Source organism: Amphiura filiformis, chromosome 8 (assembly GCF_039555335.1).
Source record: "Amphiura filiformis chromosome 8, Afil_fr2py, whole genome shotgun sequence".
Taxonomy (NCBI): Eukaryota; Metazoa; Echinodermata; class Ophiuroidea; order Amphilepidida; family Amphiuridae; genus Amphiura; species Amphiura filiformis.
Window position 1 is genome coordinate 923341 of NC_092635.1, and position 17604 is coordinate 940944.

The 17604-nt window shown below is 36.9% G+C and overlaps 1 protein-coding gene across 1 annotated transcript; it reads left to right on the forward strand.

The window, feature by feature from the left end:
- The first annotated feature begins 513 nt into the window (after positions 1-513).
- LOC140158354 (uncharacterized) lies at positions 514-12878 on the forward strand. Its single transcript, XM_072181446.1, has 4 exons — positions 514-1510; positions 4872-5180; positions 6122-6223; positions 12196-12878. The coding sequence occupies exons 1-4, from the start codon at positions 514-516 to the stop codon at positions 12390-12392; spliced, it is 1605 nt and encodes a 534-aa protein (XP_072037547.1). The 3' UTR covers positions 12393-12878.
- The last annotated feature ends 4726 nt before the right edge of the window (positions 12879-17604 follow it).

Sequence of the window (17604 nt, forward strand, 5' to 3'; positions counted from 1 at the left end):
TTACACTTTAACTCAGAATACAATTTGCCGAGTTTACGGCTGATTCGCCGCGTCCACTCACAAATATTATTGATACCATGTAACAAAATTACTCCTTTTGTATGATTGCAATGGGTATCATAATTACATAATAATCATAGTTCATTGCACTTTAAAAGGTAGCGCTTTTATAACACATACAAATTACATTATAGAAAGAGAAAATAATTTAAAGAGATCCTTTACATTACAACCACATAAAAATATCACATACAAAATACATCAAAAATACACAAAATGAAAGGCCTACGTTAATAGTTGATGAATTTGATCATTGCTGATCTTGATAGGGTACGTATCATTACTTATGTCATTTATTTATTCATTCGTTCATTCATTTATTGGTTTACATAATCCATTCATCTATTTATTTACTCTATTTTATTTTATTTCATTTATTTCACTTGTATGTTAATTTGCCAAACCCTTTATTTTATTTTTCAGACCAAGAGGTGCCAACCATAATTGATCAAAATGACGGATAAATCAAAGCCAATGACAGAAAGAGAGTTGGAAGCCCTGTTTGAGGAGAAAAAACATGAAATTGGGTCCTATCTTGAGGATCTGAAATCCAGGGATGACTACTGTACACAGGGAGCATGTGATGCAATGGAAAGTATTATGTATACTTTTTATTATCTATTGGCAGATGAAAACTACCAGAAGATATGCAGTAGGTTGGTTGACTTTATGCTGCAACAAGGATTGGCACAACTGATAGTCAAGAGTGTGAAATCTACTGGAAAGGTTGCGTTTGACTTTCGTTGCAATATTAGTTTACTCGTTACTCACTTAGTAACAAAAATGAGAAATACAAACAGATCAGTAGCTACAAAAGTGAGTGTGGAGCTTATCAAGAATGGGATGATAGGTTCACTCATAAAGGAACTAGATTCCTATGATCCAAACACCCAAGATACAAAACAAAGAATTCTCATTACAACCAGCCTATATGACTTGCACAACCTGCTCTCAGCACCAAATGCTATTCCTATCTACCGGGCAGCTAATGCTGTGAACACCCTGATGAAGTTTGCAGAGTCAGATAATGTAATGACAAGGATAGACAGTCTCCGTGTACTAGCTAAAATAGTAAATGAGAAGGAAAGTCAACGCATTGCAGCATCAGGTGAATGTATAGTGACACTGATGGATACAATACACAAAGCAGCTCAGTCTGATGATAGGAAATGTAAATTTGTATTTAACATTGATGGTAAACAGAAGGGATTTAGAACAACTCTTGGTGTAGTATTAGCGACAGTCAACAATCTAGCAAACAATGATGCCAACAAGGAGTCCATTATACAGCATGGAGGTTTACCCACACTTACTGCAATACTGAGACCTGAGTATACAGACACTGAGAAATGGCAAGCAGTTGAAGGCTTGTGGAAGCTGTCCTTCCTAGAGAGTAACCTGGATGTGATTGTGGCTCATTTCATGTATACAGATACAACAGCATTACAAGGTAAATGACCCCTTCCAGAACAGAATATCACATCTATAGGGAAAGTGTTGTAATAACATGTTTTTTCCCAATTTGTAAAAAAAAAATTAAAAGGATATAAAATAAAATGCCTGTTGAATTTTGATTTGTGTCACCTACTTATTCAATTAATTTCATTTGTTTTAGCGTGACAATTACATTTTTTTTATTAAAAACAATGAAAACTTGCTTGGCTTTACAAAAGACTCATTTAAGGCATATGCTTAATCACATTTGTCCAGATGTTGCCACTGCCATATATTGAACAAATGCCGTTGAGCAATTGAAAATTTTGACCTTTTGTATTGAAGATATGGAATATTTTTCCCAAAACACACAAAAAAAATAGGTCTTTTTGGGGGAAAAAATCCATATCATCAATATGAAAGGTCAAAATTTTCAATTGATCGTCGGCATACGAAATACGAAAAGTCGAAATTTTCAATTGATCGCCGGCTTTTCATCCCACCTACATACACTTTAAGTATAAATCATCAGATTTATAAAGTTTACTTCGAGTAGGGGGCCTACTGTTAAATATCAAAAATATCAATTTTTAATGATTTGCCATAAAATGTGTATTACATTGCGAATTTCAAAAATCAAAATTATTTGATATCAGAAGGACATTCTTTGTATTCAGAATGCAATTTGATATGTCTGATGTGCTCTAATGTCCCACAAAAATACTGCCCAAACGATCATACCCCTTACCTTAACTTTGATTGCATTTACATGTATGTTGTGAGTTACTTTTTATGTCACATGCTGCTGTATGGCAATATTGTTTTTTCGGAATTTTGAGATGCATGACAAAACAACAAGCTGATTAGGGACCGTTCATAAATACTTTGGTGGGGGCTGGGCACTTGAAATTTTTGAGTCAAAACTTTTTGACCCCCTCCAGAGAACCATAAAACTTTTTTGACCCCACTCTTTAGACATACAAAACTTTTTTGACCCCCCTTCCATGAGGTTAAAAAACAGTCTGGGAAGGGGGGCTACTCCATTTGTGCAAACTCAGTCACAATTATAGGCCTGCATGTTTGTTCATAGTCATACATTTATTTATAATAGGCCTGTTTCCAAAAAACATGAAAGTTGAAGGTGTTTTTCACATGCTGTGACTTGTATGAAGTTTAATTTCAATTTATGCATTCTAATTTTTTGAAAATACATGTTTCATTCTTATAACCAATAATTAAATAAATAAAAGTAACACAAAAAAGGGAAATTGACAGTGGCGTAGCTAGGGCTTGTGGCACCCAGGGCTAAGGATAGGTGTTGCTCCCGATTCTTGAAATAATTATTGCGCCCGGAGCACAAAGGGCCTACCATTAATTAATTTTGGTTATAATGAAGTTGAATATTGGTCTTAAATTGATCTTTCAAATGACTTTGACCTTTCATGCGCGCAAAGCGTGCAAAAAATTTGACTTTCATCGCTTAGAGGGGCGCAGAATCAATGCTGAATTGGTCAATTTGTCGCCTCCTAAGAGTGGCGCCCAGGGCACAAGCCCCCACCTTCCCCCCGTCGCTATGCCACTGGAAATTCAGAGCAACATCTGGGCACATACTCAATTTAATACTTAAGACTGTTTTATCAGGGGCATAGCCAGCTTTCTTGGTCAGGGCGGCAAAATATAAATTTTGGGTCAAAGACAAAAAAAATGCTGGTTGCATCATTTTATCAGTGGGATACATACATATACCCTTTTCTTATAGTGACTGTAGAATACATACATGTAAAGTCTTTGAGATTCCAAAAAGGCTTTAATGGGATACTGGAAATGAGCGCGTGTAGCGCGCCAAAAAATGTAGGTCTATTTTGCACTATTTTGAGCCATAATTGGGGTTAAAAGGGCTTTATTGGTCGATATGCGCGCATAGCGAGCAAAAATTTTGTATGCTCTTGTTCTTTTGGTATTTTCTTGTTAAAAACTTTTTTGACCCCCCCCTCCTTTAGTAACCAAAACTTTTGGTCCCCCCATTCTGCAACTCAAAACTTTTGTGTCCCCCCACACTTTGCCCAGTCCCCCCACCAAAGTATTTATGAACGGTCCCTTCGGACCAGTTTACATTTCTACAATTTTCTACAATTCTAATTTGTAAGTCTTCTTTTATTGAGGACATACAAAAAGCCCCAACCCAGGGTGGGACAAATTTACTGTGGGCTTGGTTCAGGGCTAGCACTACCTTCTAGGCCAGTGACCCACATAGCATATTATATTGGCATACAGCCCGGCACACTTTCCAAGTCCTGCTGACCAGCTCCCACGACTAATGATGTTGTTACCCTGCTCTTTAAGGATACGATACACGATTTACCGACAAGTTACTCATTTCGGAATGCGATCATGAATTTTAAAGAAAAAAAAAGTTTCCACAGGCTTCGATGGGACTCGAACCAACGATTCCAAGCATCATTGATTAAAGTCCCGGTCTTTACCGCTCGGCCACGGAGGCAGAAGATCAGAGGAGTGTAATAATAAAAGATAAATCTCATAATGCTATCTTTAGCCTTTTGTTTAAATAAAAATGATGCATTAATTTTGTAAGGATAGATTGGGCGTTTTATGCATAAATAGCACGAACGTTTGGAAGAGGCCTCAAACAAATAATAAAGACACTGATACGATGATGAAATTGATTTTAGGAATTTGACCTTAAAATTTACGATGTTAAGACATCATTCGAAATCAACAAAAGATATTTCAGCAGTATATGGCCACATTCTTTCTCTAGAGTGTTTTGAACATGTATGTGAAATAGCTTCAACAATGGTTCGCTGCATAATGGTAAAAACAGCCTTGACCTGAAAAAGGGCGAGAGGTGCCATATTTACGGATTCAGGCTAAATTCAAAATTGGTATAAAACGTTTGGTTTTTGATCGATTACAAAAATTCATTTTTGTCATTTAAAGAAATTGTGTTTGGCGTGAATTACACTACAATTTTTATTCCTAGGGCTCTTTGATTTCTTCAGATATTTTTTTATAATGATAGAGTGAATCCCCTGGCCCTCTATAATTACGCACAAAAGATCACCTCCCCTTAATGCGTGGAGATGTTTGGGGTTGGTTATGTTAGGGACAGCAAAAATGTTTTAAAAACCCAATCGGCCTATTATGAGGGATGCACAGATGGTACCATACCAAGGGTGACGAAATAATTTGCAGCAGTATTGGCTTGGTTGCACATAATAAATTCAGTGGCTCACACAAAGTGAGTGACTGCATTAAAACAAAATAGCCCAGCCCAATGGTCACTGGGATAACTTGTGATGAAGATACAGGTCACTTGATTAAAAGTAACACTAGCATTTTATATCTACCCATTGCAGCACTGAAGGAAATGCGGTCATCAGAATATATAGAAACTAGTAATGCAAGTCAAGGTCTCCTGCACAACCTAGGATTGGTTGGCATTCATGAGGAACCACCAGTAGAGCAACAAAGTCAGCCAGCATCTCGATCACCTTCATCATCTGCACAGGCCCATCCTCGCCAACCTCCTCCATCCTACCAAGAAACCATGGATGCACCCCACATTATGATTAGTTATAAGTGGAGTGAGCAAAAGAGAGCCATCAGAGTCAAAGAAGAGCTCGAGAAAACAGGTTTTAAGGTGTGGATAGATGTAGACCAAGTAGGTACGTTTAGAAAGTAATGATTATGCTATGGTTTATATGTGACATTTTTATGGTGGAATAACCTAAAAAAGGGAGCGATTATACTAATGCGCGCAGGGGCTTTGAGACAAACTATTAAATTCAGATGGTCTTAAAAGTTTTAACATGACCCATCCATTAATCTTTGTTATCTGACAACTTAAGTATATTCTACCATATGTTGGCACCATGATCTTTACCCTATTTGTATCTTGTTGATGACATTTACATGTTTATATTCAGAATGTCCTCTCTTGTTAACAAAAGGCAAAATAATACGGCACTGCTATGGCAGACCACAAATGATCTTTTCAAAATGCAATAACTTGCAAAACCTTCATTGCTTTAATTTGGTAGTACATTTTTTGGTATTATTTGCTGTGAAACTTAAGTTAACACACACACTAACACACTATCAATTTCCTTCATATAGACTGTAATGGTCTTATGCCCTGCAGTTTTGATCTCAGACCAACAGAAGGAGTATAATCACATGTTAACTCATCTGTAGCCTACTGGACAGATTATAGGTTAAAAGCTATGGATATCACAGGGTCTGGAGTTACACTAGGAAACATTTTTTTTGTGAAACATCTGTGACTGGTTGAAAAATCTGTGTTGGATCACAGCTATTTCACAGATTTTTCAACAGATCACAGATTTTTGTCTCATGGCCCAGGGCCCAGGATCCACGTGCACGATAATGTTATTTTGGACCACAATTTGGAACAGCTATCAAGATTGAACTAATTAATTAAATTTGATGAATGGATGGATCCATGCTAAGTGATGGTACTTTTATAACATTATTAAAGCATAAAACAGAAAATATGAATATTCATCATGTTTATCTTTTATTTCATAACATTTTTGTCTCCATATTCTCCACTTACATATAATCATTGTGTTTTGCCAATTTCCAGAAGGCAACATTCTGGTAGCAATGGCTAATGCTGTGGAGAAGGCAGATGCAATTCTAGTGTGTGTTTCCAGATCCTACAAAGCAAGTGTCAATTGTCAGGCAGGTATGCACATTATTTAACGGCAGTTGAAGTAATTTCCAATCAAATACAATCCAATATGGGTAAAATACGAGGGTCATTCAAAACGTTCTACCTCCCCCCTCATATTTCAGCATGTATAATCGTGAGAAGTTTGTAGAAGATACCATTTACAGAACCAAAATTATAAGAGAGGAGGTAATACTTATTGAATGACCCTCGTATTTTCATGTTTTCAGTTCGTGAGACCTTTAGAGAGTGTTTAAGTGTAAGCTCCAAAACAATATATATGTATATGTGACCAGCTCCAACCAAACCCGGAACAAGTCGCCAGACATGTTTTTGAGTTTTAGGCCTTTAGAGATGACATTCCAAAAAAAAAAAATCAAATTTTGGAATTCTTAATTTTATGGTATTTGACTGGGGGACTACAGTCCTTGAAAGAACTTATTAGAAAGAGGGTTATTTAATCAATTAATAACAGCTGAACTATGATAAACCCTATTCAATTCTGTGTAAGGCGAGAAACTAATTGGTCCACAACTCAGAATAGCAATTTGGCAAAAATATCAAGGTATCATTTACCAAATTAACTAAATCTTGAAAAGTATCGATGCAATTAATATAATTTTGGTATCATTTTAAGGTTGGTCTGAACCCTGGAATTATGAAAACTTTCGGGCCTCATAACTGCTAAATTATTAGTCTAAAGAATATAAAAGTATACATTTTTAGAATGGAAATGACTTGATGAATTCATCTGTGAGGTCAATTTGGGCCAAAATGCTCATTTTGAGAAAATCCCAAAAACAGGTTTTTGGCCCAAATTTTTCGTGCAACGTAACAAAAAATTGTTTGGCCAAAAATATTTTTTATTAATTTTTAAAAACTAGATAAAAATATCTAGGGAGCGTTTTCTCATTTTTTGAATTTTGACCAACTTCACCAAAAATATTTGAAATTTGGGTGAAAATCAGGCTTTTTATGATTTTTTGAAAATTTTGCATTTTTTACCATTATTGGTGCAAATTTCTCAAAGTTGGTCAAAATTCAAAAAAATAAAAAAACGCTCCCTAGATATTTTTATCTAGTTTTTAAAAATTAATAAAAAAAATTTTTGGCCAAACAATTTTTTTGTTACGTTGCACGAAAAATTTGGGCCAAAAAACCCGTTTTTTGGGATTTTCTCCAAAAATGAGTATTTTAGCCCAAATTGGACCTCACAGATGAATTCAGCAAGTCATTTCCAGTCTAAAAATGTATACTTTTATATTCTTTAGACTAATAATTTAGCAGTTATGAAGCCCGAAAGTTTCCATAATTCCAGGGTTAAGACCACCCTTAAAGCCTTTTGTCTGGTGCTTACATTTTTATTCAAATCATGAAATGTCAAAAATGCAACTTGTTCTTGGTTTTGTCAGAACGGGTCACATAATGGGATATGTGTGCAGTTAATACATACACATATTCATTGCAGTCACGCTTTGCACACTTCTTCTTTGTATGCAAAATTTGCGCTCATCGCCTGCATGAATATGCGAAAGGTCCAAAAGTTACCCACTGAATGCGTGCAGCATATACATGTAATAATTGCAGAAACGTGAGGCAATATTACATGCAAAGTGAGCATCATGTTCATAAGGCAGCTATTTTAGCCTACATATAGTGGAGTACTCCTATCCCCCAGCAAGTACCCCATGCTGGTACCTTGGCTCTTCAGTGCTCAGACTTCAATAACCAAGACCAGGGGCACAGGTTGATTTAGTTAGAGCCATGGCCAAATCCCAACCGGTCAAGCATCATATGCTGGTTTGGGAACTGTTCTTTCTTTTTTATCCATTATATTCAGTTTCCTCTTGTAGCAAGCAATTGTTCTCCATTGTACTATGTGTTTATGTTATTGTGCTCCAGTCTTGTGCAGGATGCGTAGCCCCATTACCTATTTAACTACTTGTATTATGCTGGGGAAACGATTAAGCATCAGTAATGATCTCCTGTATTTGTGTATTTGCGTAATACTATATATCTCTTTGTATGTATTGTATACCTCGACTGCCTTTATTGCTTACTTGCTTGCTTAAGATGAGTGGTGTCTTCGAACTACAACAGCACGCCAAATCCTTCTGTCCTGCACGGGCCGTTCCCAAATCCATAACATCCAGTCCAGTGTCCTGTTTCAATACATCCACGTATGTTAGATGGGGTCTACCAGGGTTTTTGTTTCCATGTTTTGGTGTCCAATGGATCAGCTTGGCTACAGGCTCATTTTTGCTTCCGTATACGTGCCCAGCGAAACGCGTCCTCCTCTCTCTGATCTTCTGTGAAAGTTTTGGTAGGTCGCCATACAGTTCTTTGTTTGTGATGTGCTGCTTCCAATTGATATTGTATACTGCCCTAAGCATTCTTGTGTAGCAACCATCAAGTTTTTTACATAGTCTGGGAGACATGGTCCATGCTTCACATCCATAGGTTAGGACGGATTTGACGGTAGCAGCAAATAAATGGGTCTTGAAATTCCTTGGGGGAGTTGACCTCCAGATTTTGTTGAGGCTGTTACATGCTCTCCATGCACCTGCTTTGCGTGTTTTTACATCTTTTTCTGTACTAGCCATCCATGCACCCAGATACTTGAAGTCGCTCACCTCATCTAGTTTGGTGCCATTGTTTGTCTGGATAGATAACTGTTGACTATGGTTGAAAGACATGAACTTTGTTTTTGAAGCGTTCATTTTGAGGCCAACCTTTCCAACAGATGATTCAACCCTTTGCAGTAGGTCTTGTGCCTGGTGGATTTCCTCTGACAGTAGGGCTATGTCGTCTGCAAAGTCTAAATCCGTTAGCACTTCAGGTCCGATTCGTCTGCTTTGTCTCTTCTCCAGCTGGAATCCAAGCTGCTCTTCTTTGCCTTCAACTGCCTCCCTCAATGCATAGTCCAATACCACCACAAAGAGGTAAGGGGCAAGGGTGTCTCCTTGCAGTACACCAGCAAGTATATCAAACAGTTCAGTTTCTCCATCTGGTGAAACTACTTTTGCCTTGGAATCTTCATACATTCTTGCTATACCTTCCACAAGTTGATTAGGGATTCCATAGGCTTTGATAATTTGCAGCATCTTTCCTCTATGAATGGTATCAAAGGCTTTCCTGAAGTCTATGAAAGTTATTATTGCAGGCAGGTTTTTAGCCTTCACTCCTTCAATGATCCTCCTGAGGGGCAGTATGTGGCTTACTGTTGTTCGGCCAACCCTGAAACCTTTCTGGTTGATCCTCAGAACTACTTCAGGCCTGATCCTGTTGAGAATCATTTTGTTGAATATCTTGGCTACAACTGAGCTTAAGCTTATCCCTCGATAGTTCCCTGTTTGACTAAGATCTCCTGACTTAGGAATTGGTACTATGTTGAGGATAGACCACTGGTCAGGCTTACTTCCTTTAATCAGTGCATTGTTGCAAAACTCCAACACTATGCCATCCATATCACATCTTTTCAGTACCTCTGGTGGTATACCATCCTCTCCGCAACTCTTCCCTTCTACCAGTGCAGTCTTTGCCCTTGCACATTCCTCCTGACTAAATGGTGCCACGTTGATGTTTAGATCCTTGGCCACCGGTACAATATCCTCATCTTCTCCATCTATTTCTGGAGGGCTACTTAGGAGATATTTAAAGCGGGTGAACCAGTTGTTAATCCTTTCATTCTGTGTGTCTCCCTTCAGCTGACCTTTCACTGATGCTTTCCTTCCAGTTATTTCATTAATTAGCTTCCAGCTTTGTCCATGCTTGCATTTGTCATGCGCTTCCTCAACCGCTCTTAGCCTTTTACTTAGATCTTCTTCCGTAGCCGTATTATATGCTTTCTCTAAGTTTGCCTTGGCTTCCTTATATATGTGTCTGTTTTTCTCAGTTGCATCCAACTGGTACGCATCATAGGTTTCTCTGATGTCATCTCTTACTCTCACCACTCTGATATCACTTGAAAGCAGCACATTCCTATTCTTCTTTTCAACTGGAATAACCTTTTCTGCTGCTTCCCTGTTGGCTTTTATGAATCGTTCATACCTCTCCATTTCCTCCACTTCCTCCCAGGGTTGAAATCTGTCGTGTACTTCAACAGTATATAGCTCCTGAAGCTTGGTGTCTGAGCAGAGTGTTTTCCAGTCATGGTTCTTCCCTCTAGGCAGGGTCTTGTTCTTCCTCAGGCTGAGTCTGATCCTTGATGTCACAATTCTATGATCTGATCCTACACTTGAGAAGGTATTGTATGCTTCTGCATTTAGTAGGCTGTTTCTCTACTTTTTGCGAAGAAGGATATAATCCAGTTAGTACTTGTTTGCTGCTGGGCTGCAGAAAGTCCACAGCTTTCCTTTCCTCTTCCTAAAATAAGTGTTAGCACAAATCAGGTTCTTTTCAATTGCCAGATCAACCAAGAACTCCCCATTCCTATTAGTTATGTCATGGTAGGTGAACTTTGCATCCTCTGGTCCAATTCTGCCATTGAAATCTCATATAACCATCAAGACATTCTGCGCAGGGATTGAATCTATAGCTCTCCTCAAGTTGTCATAGTGATCTTCTACTTTGTCTTCATCTTCCACATTGGTGGGACAGTAGGTAACAATAACAGTAGTTGCAGGGTTTCCTTGAAAGTTGGCAACCAATATTCTTTCTGTATGTGGTACCACACAAGCCAGTGAAGCCTTTGCATTTGCACTTAGTACTATTCCTACTGCCCCTGTAGCTGCACCTGCTCTATTCCTGGTAGCTGATGTTGTAATAAGAGTATGTCCCAGGATGTCTTCAAATTTGAGGGGTTCTTTATGTACTATGCGGTGCTCCTGGATCCCCAGGATGTCGATCTTGTATTCTATCAAGTTTGACACTAGCTCTTCTCTACATCTGTTCTCTCAGATGGTTCTTACATTCATTGTGGAGATTGATGATTTTCTTGCAGTTCATGAGGTTTTTCCTGTTACAAACGCTCTTATCAGACTTGTCCCTTCCATAAGGCTTTGAGGAAAAATCGTCATTTGATTTCTTCGAATCAGTGTCAGTTTCAGGAATTGATGTTTTGTTAGGGACTTTAACCCTAGTGTTATATAGGTTTGCTGTCATAGTTTTTCTGTTGCTCTATAATATCTGTGGTCGCAACCCTACAGAATGGTTTGACATTGGAGTTTACCTTCTCATAGTTGTCCAGTGGCCGTAGCAAAAGAGAAACTCTCTGATCCACATCGCCCTTCACTCTTACCATCCTGTCTCCAACCAGATATGGCAAGTAGTACAGGTCCCAGGACTCCCTGTTTGCGTTCACTGGCCATGATATGAATGTAATCCATGATGCCCTTCTGCAGGAACAATACCGGGTACTCGAGACGGTCCGCCTGAGGTAATGAACTACCTCAACTATTAGAACCATAGTTGGGGCAAAGGTTGGTGTGTAACCAGGGCGTTTCCACGCGCCGGCAAGTTGGGTTTGTCCGCAGTATAGAAGCATTTCAAGCAAGCAAAAAAAAAAAAAAGAGAAGCGAGGAGATTGATAGAAGAGAAGCTAGGAGAATGTTAGAAGGGTAGAAAGCTAAAAATGAAGGATAGGGAAACAGCAGCTTACTACATCTACAACTACAACTACAACTATGTGCACTAGATGCATCACCTACCCCTGTGACAAAAGTCACCCACCACCATTAGTACCCAGTTTTAACCACTGTTTATCAGTGGAAGCTGGTGGCCTATGAATAAGACGTCCGTCTAGTGGGGTTATGTTCCGAGCGGGATTTGTGTTCATTCGTTGTCTTGTTTAATTGTAACACTCTGAGTTGGTAAACTGTTCTTTCTTTCTTATTAATTATATTCAGTTTCCTCTTGTAGCGAGCAATCCTTCCCCATTGTGTTTATATGTTCTTGTGCAGGATGTGCAGCACCATTATCTACTTAACCTATTCAGAGTTTCTGACTAATGCACCATGTCATTTTTATTTTTTCTCTCTTTTTCTCAGAGGCTCATTATGCATACCAGCAACAAAAGCCAATCATCCCTCTGATGGTAGAAGAAGATTACAAACCAGACGGCTGGCTTGGAATGATGATTGCCATGAAGAAATACATCAGAGCATATTCTGATGAAGTCCTACAAAAGGACATGCCGGATTTGCTGCGGGAATTGAGGAAGAGTCGTGCAGATAAAAAGGTTTAAGTTTTGGCCCTGTTTTCAAATTAGCCAATGGAAGTTGACTAGATAAGTTTCTGATCGTGTTTGAAAACAAGAGGTAGTTGCTTTCAACACTGTCATTATTTGAATCAGTTTGATTATTGTACTCTTCTGTAGTATCTCAAATGCTTATACATTTGATTATCTTAACACAGTTCAACAATACATTTGCTTTGTAATGATTGTATAAGAAATATAAAAGATATTCTCCAAGGTATATTTCTCTGTTGCAGGGGTGTGGGATATTCCAGTTTTTTTATTCAGATTTTCAGCATTTTTGCACATTTGGTCTGTACAAAAAATAGGACCTTTCCAAATGTCAGTTATTTGATAGCACTTCCAAGGCTTTATTTATATGGTCAATCACATCTCTGTTCTTATTAAATAATTTTCTACTAAACAAAACTTGCTCAGCTCAAATGGTGCCACACTAGGTTAACAGATGCTAGCCTATTACTAGCCCTAATTTCAACATCACATCTGTTAATCCTAATCTAACTCTTATCTTGGTTAATGCTCTGCATGCTAGCCACGCGCTTCAATGAAAAAGTTCAAAGTTGTGAATTATTTTCTCAAAATATCAAGAGCTATCTTAAGAACTACTGAATCAATACTAGGCTTGTTTGTACTCATTTTAATGCATTTTTCATGCCGATTCCAAATATGGTCATGAAAATTTACATTTATGAAATTTTTGAATTTTTAAAATTTTTTTGAAACATGTCGTCTGCAGTCGACACCCGCGTGAAGAGAGTTAAAGTAGGTGTCTGAGGGGAGTTTTTCAAAATGACCCAATTGAAGCCATTTGGTGCACAGTTTGCCCCACTATTTGTTAATTGATGTAATATACTGTACTTATGTGCTTGCTATAATCAAACAACCCATGCTTATAACTTTATGATTGGAGTTGCCAAAATGTGTGTGTGGGGGGGGGGCATTTGATACTGTGTCTAAACACATGGGGGACATGTCCCCTCATGATTGACACCCACGGATATGAACACTTTCAAAAGCACCCCATACACAATCAATACACAGCTTGTACTTTTCTAACCCCATTTTTTGATTTGCTTGTATATATGAAATTGCTGTCTATCATGTACACCTATTAACCTTTTGTTGATAGTAATCTTGTATAAATATAGTTGTTATGAATATTATTATCATTATTATTATTGGTCTGTATGTGAACTCTATGTCTGCTTTACAAAGTCCACTATCAACTTGTGATTTTACACTTGGTACATGTATAGGCATACATATTATTAATTCACTATGTGTATATTTGCCTGATTTAAAAATAAGAGTTGCAAAGTTATGTTCTTTGAGTGTTTTTTATGATACATGTCTATGATTTTTTTTTTTGTTAAAAGGGTAATCAGTGATCCATAAGTTGTTATTTTTGGTCTGTTTGTGAACTCCATGCCTGCTTTGTACAAAGTCCACTATCAACTTGTGATTTTACAATTGTGACACAATCTGGTCCTTGGAGGCCAAAGGCGGCAAATTTGAAATTGAGATAAAGGCAAAAATATGGAGGAAAAAACAATAAAATACATAAGAAAATATGTTGTTTGTGTGTTTTTATGATACATGTATCTGATTTTTTTTATGTTACTGTTAAAAAAAGTTGTTATTATTGGTCTATTTGTGAACTCTATGCCTGCTTTATACAAAGTCTACTATCAACTTGTGATTTTACAATTGCTATACATACAATTAATTCACTATGTGTAAATTTGCCTGATTTAAATAAGAGTTGCAAAGTTATATCTTGTTTGTGTGTTTTTTTATGACACATGCATCTGAATTTTTCTCTGTTTTACTGTTAAAATAGTACTCAGCGATCCAGAAGTTGTTATTACTGGTCTGTTTGTGAACTCTATATCTGCTTTACAAAGTCCACTATCAACTTGTGATTTTACAATACATACAATTTATTTACTATATGTAAATTTGGCTGATTCAAAAGAAGAAGCCCGCTAGAGCAGTTCTTCTGGGGTGAACCAAACATGCCCGGTTATCAAATTAATCAGTGATAGGGTTATGTTAATCTCTAGTCTTAAATTTGACAGGTACTAATTGATGTTTTAATGTTATTGTATCAATTAGCACCTGTCAAATTAAGAGATTATTATGTTACTGATGAATTTGATAACCAGGCAGGTTTGGTTCACCCCAGAAGAACTGCTCTGGCGGAGCCTCCTCTTTAATTAAGAGTTGCAAAGTTATATGTTGTTTGTGTGTTTTTTATGATACATGTATCTGAATATTTTTAGTATGTTTTACTGTTAAAGGGGTACTTAGTGATACATAAGTTGTTATTACTGGTTTGTTTGTGAGCTCCATGCCTGCTTTGTACAAAGTCCACTATGAACTTGTGATATTACAATAATTATGACACAAACTGGTCCATGGGGACCAAAAGCGGCAAATTTGAAATTGAGATAAAGGCAAAAATATGGAGTAAACACAATAAAATACATAAGAAAATAGATATCATAAAACTTCATAACTTCATAACAAAGTATGCTATACCTTTTTGTTTTCATTATTATTATGATATCTGTATCTGTATAAGGTAATAATTATAGTAACTCAATTTTGAAAAATGCCTCCTTTGGCCTCCATGGACCAGATCGTGTCAAAATTGGTGTACATACAATTAATTCCCTATGTGTAAGTTTGCCTGATTTAAATAAGTGTTGCGAAGTTATATGTTGTGTGTGTCTTGTTCATGATACATGTATCTGACTTTGTTTATGTGATACTGTTTAAGGAGCACTCAGTGAAGTTGTTATTACTGGTCTGTTGTGAATTCTATGTCTGCTTTGTACAAAGTCCACTATTAACTTTTGATTTTACAATTGATATACATACAATTAATTTGCCTTGTGTAAATTTGCCTGATTTTAATAAGAGTTGCAAAGTTATATGTTGTTTGTGTGTTTTTATGATACATTTATCTGAATTTTTGTGAAGTTGTGATCTTCAACCTTGCAAGTTCTGAGGATGTCCAAAAATAAGCTTCCATAAACAGATCAATTTGATTCTGATGATGCACTAAGAGTATAGAGAGATCCATACACAACTTAATTGTCCATTGACAAAACTGCAGGGCTGTCAACTTTTCAGAATTGCATGGTGTGAGATATTGTCTAAAGATTACAAAGTTGATTTTATTTGGCACTTCAGCATTGCGCTGTGCACTTACCCCTTGTGAGAATCATACCATTATCTTTTATTGTACATATCTCACAGAGAAAGGAATATCTCAGTGGGTTTTTGTTTGTTTCATAGTATGATATAAAGACTTGTACATATGACAAAAACCAAACTAACATAAAATTAATGTGTTGATTTCTCAAACCATTTTAAAACAAATTATTATGTGAGTGTACAGTAGGCCTATAGATTCTCAAATACAAAGAGCACCGTTATGTTATGTTATGTTATGTTATGTTATGTTACGTTACGTTACGTTACGTTCGTTACGTTACGTTACGTTACGTTACGTTAAGGGCAGGGTGGCCAAGAGAGAAGCTAACCCTTTCTAACATGCCATTTCCCCATTCTTGTTGGCAGGCCTAACCATAAGCCAGTTTTTGCATGCAAAATTACAAACACCAACAGTGTCCGCTTACCATGTCAAAGATTTGCTATGTCAAAGGTTTGCTATGTTGAAGAGTCACTATGTTGAAGGTTTGCTATGTCAAATGTTTGCTTTGTCAAAATGAGGTTTGCAAACCTATATATATGAAATAAGGTTTGCTATGTTGAATATGAAATAAGGTTCCCTAGGGTTAGGTCTAGTTTAGGGTTAGATTTGATTTTGAAAACGCGGACCTTTTTTCAAAATTTTGACCTTTTTTGACCACAAAAATCCTCTATTTTTTTGCTCGCCACATTTTGGATCAAAAAAGGGGACTTTTGTGACCTTAGGGAATCCTTGCCCTTCCCCACTAGTTACGGGCCTGAACTTGTGATTTAACAATTGGTTCACTACATGTAAATTTGCCTGATTTAAATAGGAGTTACAAAGTTTGCTGTTTGTGTGTTTTTTATGATACATGTATCTGAATTTTTGTATGTTTTACTGTTAAAGGGGTACTTGGTGACCCAGAAGTTGTGATCTTCAACCTTGCAAGATGAAGCACTAAGAGTATAGACAGATCCATACACGTCTCAATTGTCCATTGACAAGACTGCGGGTTGTCAACTATTCAGAATTGCTTGGCGTGAGATATTGTCCGAAGATTTACTTACCCCTTGTGAGAATCATACCATTATTTTTCTCAAACTTAGTAGTCCGGTTCAAAAGTTTGATTTACACATTGTATATAACTCACAGAGAAAGGAATATCTCAGTGGGTTTTTGTTTGTTTCATAGTATGATATAAAGACTTGTACATATGACAAAAACCAAACTAACATAAAATTAATGTGTTGATTTCTCAAACCAATTTAAAACAAATTATTATGTGAGTGTACAGTACACCTACAGATTCTCAAATACAAAGATGGGCAGGGTGGCCAAGAGAGCAGCTAACCCTTTGTAACAGGTCATTTCCCTGTTCTTGTTGGCAGGCCTAACCATAAGACAGTTGTTGTATGTAAATGTACAAACACCAATCCATCAGGTAATGGTGAGACAAGCATGGAGTAAATTATCTACTAATTCAATAGAATTCAGACCACGTTCACTATCCATGCGTTTAAAAATCCAATTTTTATCAAATGTATTTACGGTGTTCGCTCACTATGTCAAAGATTTGCTTTGTCAAAGGTTCACTATGTTGAAGGGTCACTATGTTGAAGATGTCAAAGGTTTGCTATGTCAATGAGATTAGCAAACCTATATGAAATAAGGTTTGCTGTGTTGAATATGAAATAAGGTTCCTTAGGGTTAGGGCTAGGTTTAGGGTTAGATTTGACATATAGTGAACCATATTTCATATTCGACGTAGGGAACCTTATTTTCGACATTCTTACACCTTCAACATAGTGGATTGTAACCATATCTACTATATTAATTATGAAACTAGGACAATGAGATTCATCAGAAGGAAAGAAACATTAGTGTATTTGTCAGTGTTATAAGTTAAAAACAATCATTTGAGATATTGTGATTTCTTACACCACACCAAGGCTTTAATAAGCTTACATAGGCAAATCAATAAAAAAACAGTTAATGTAA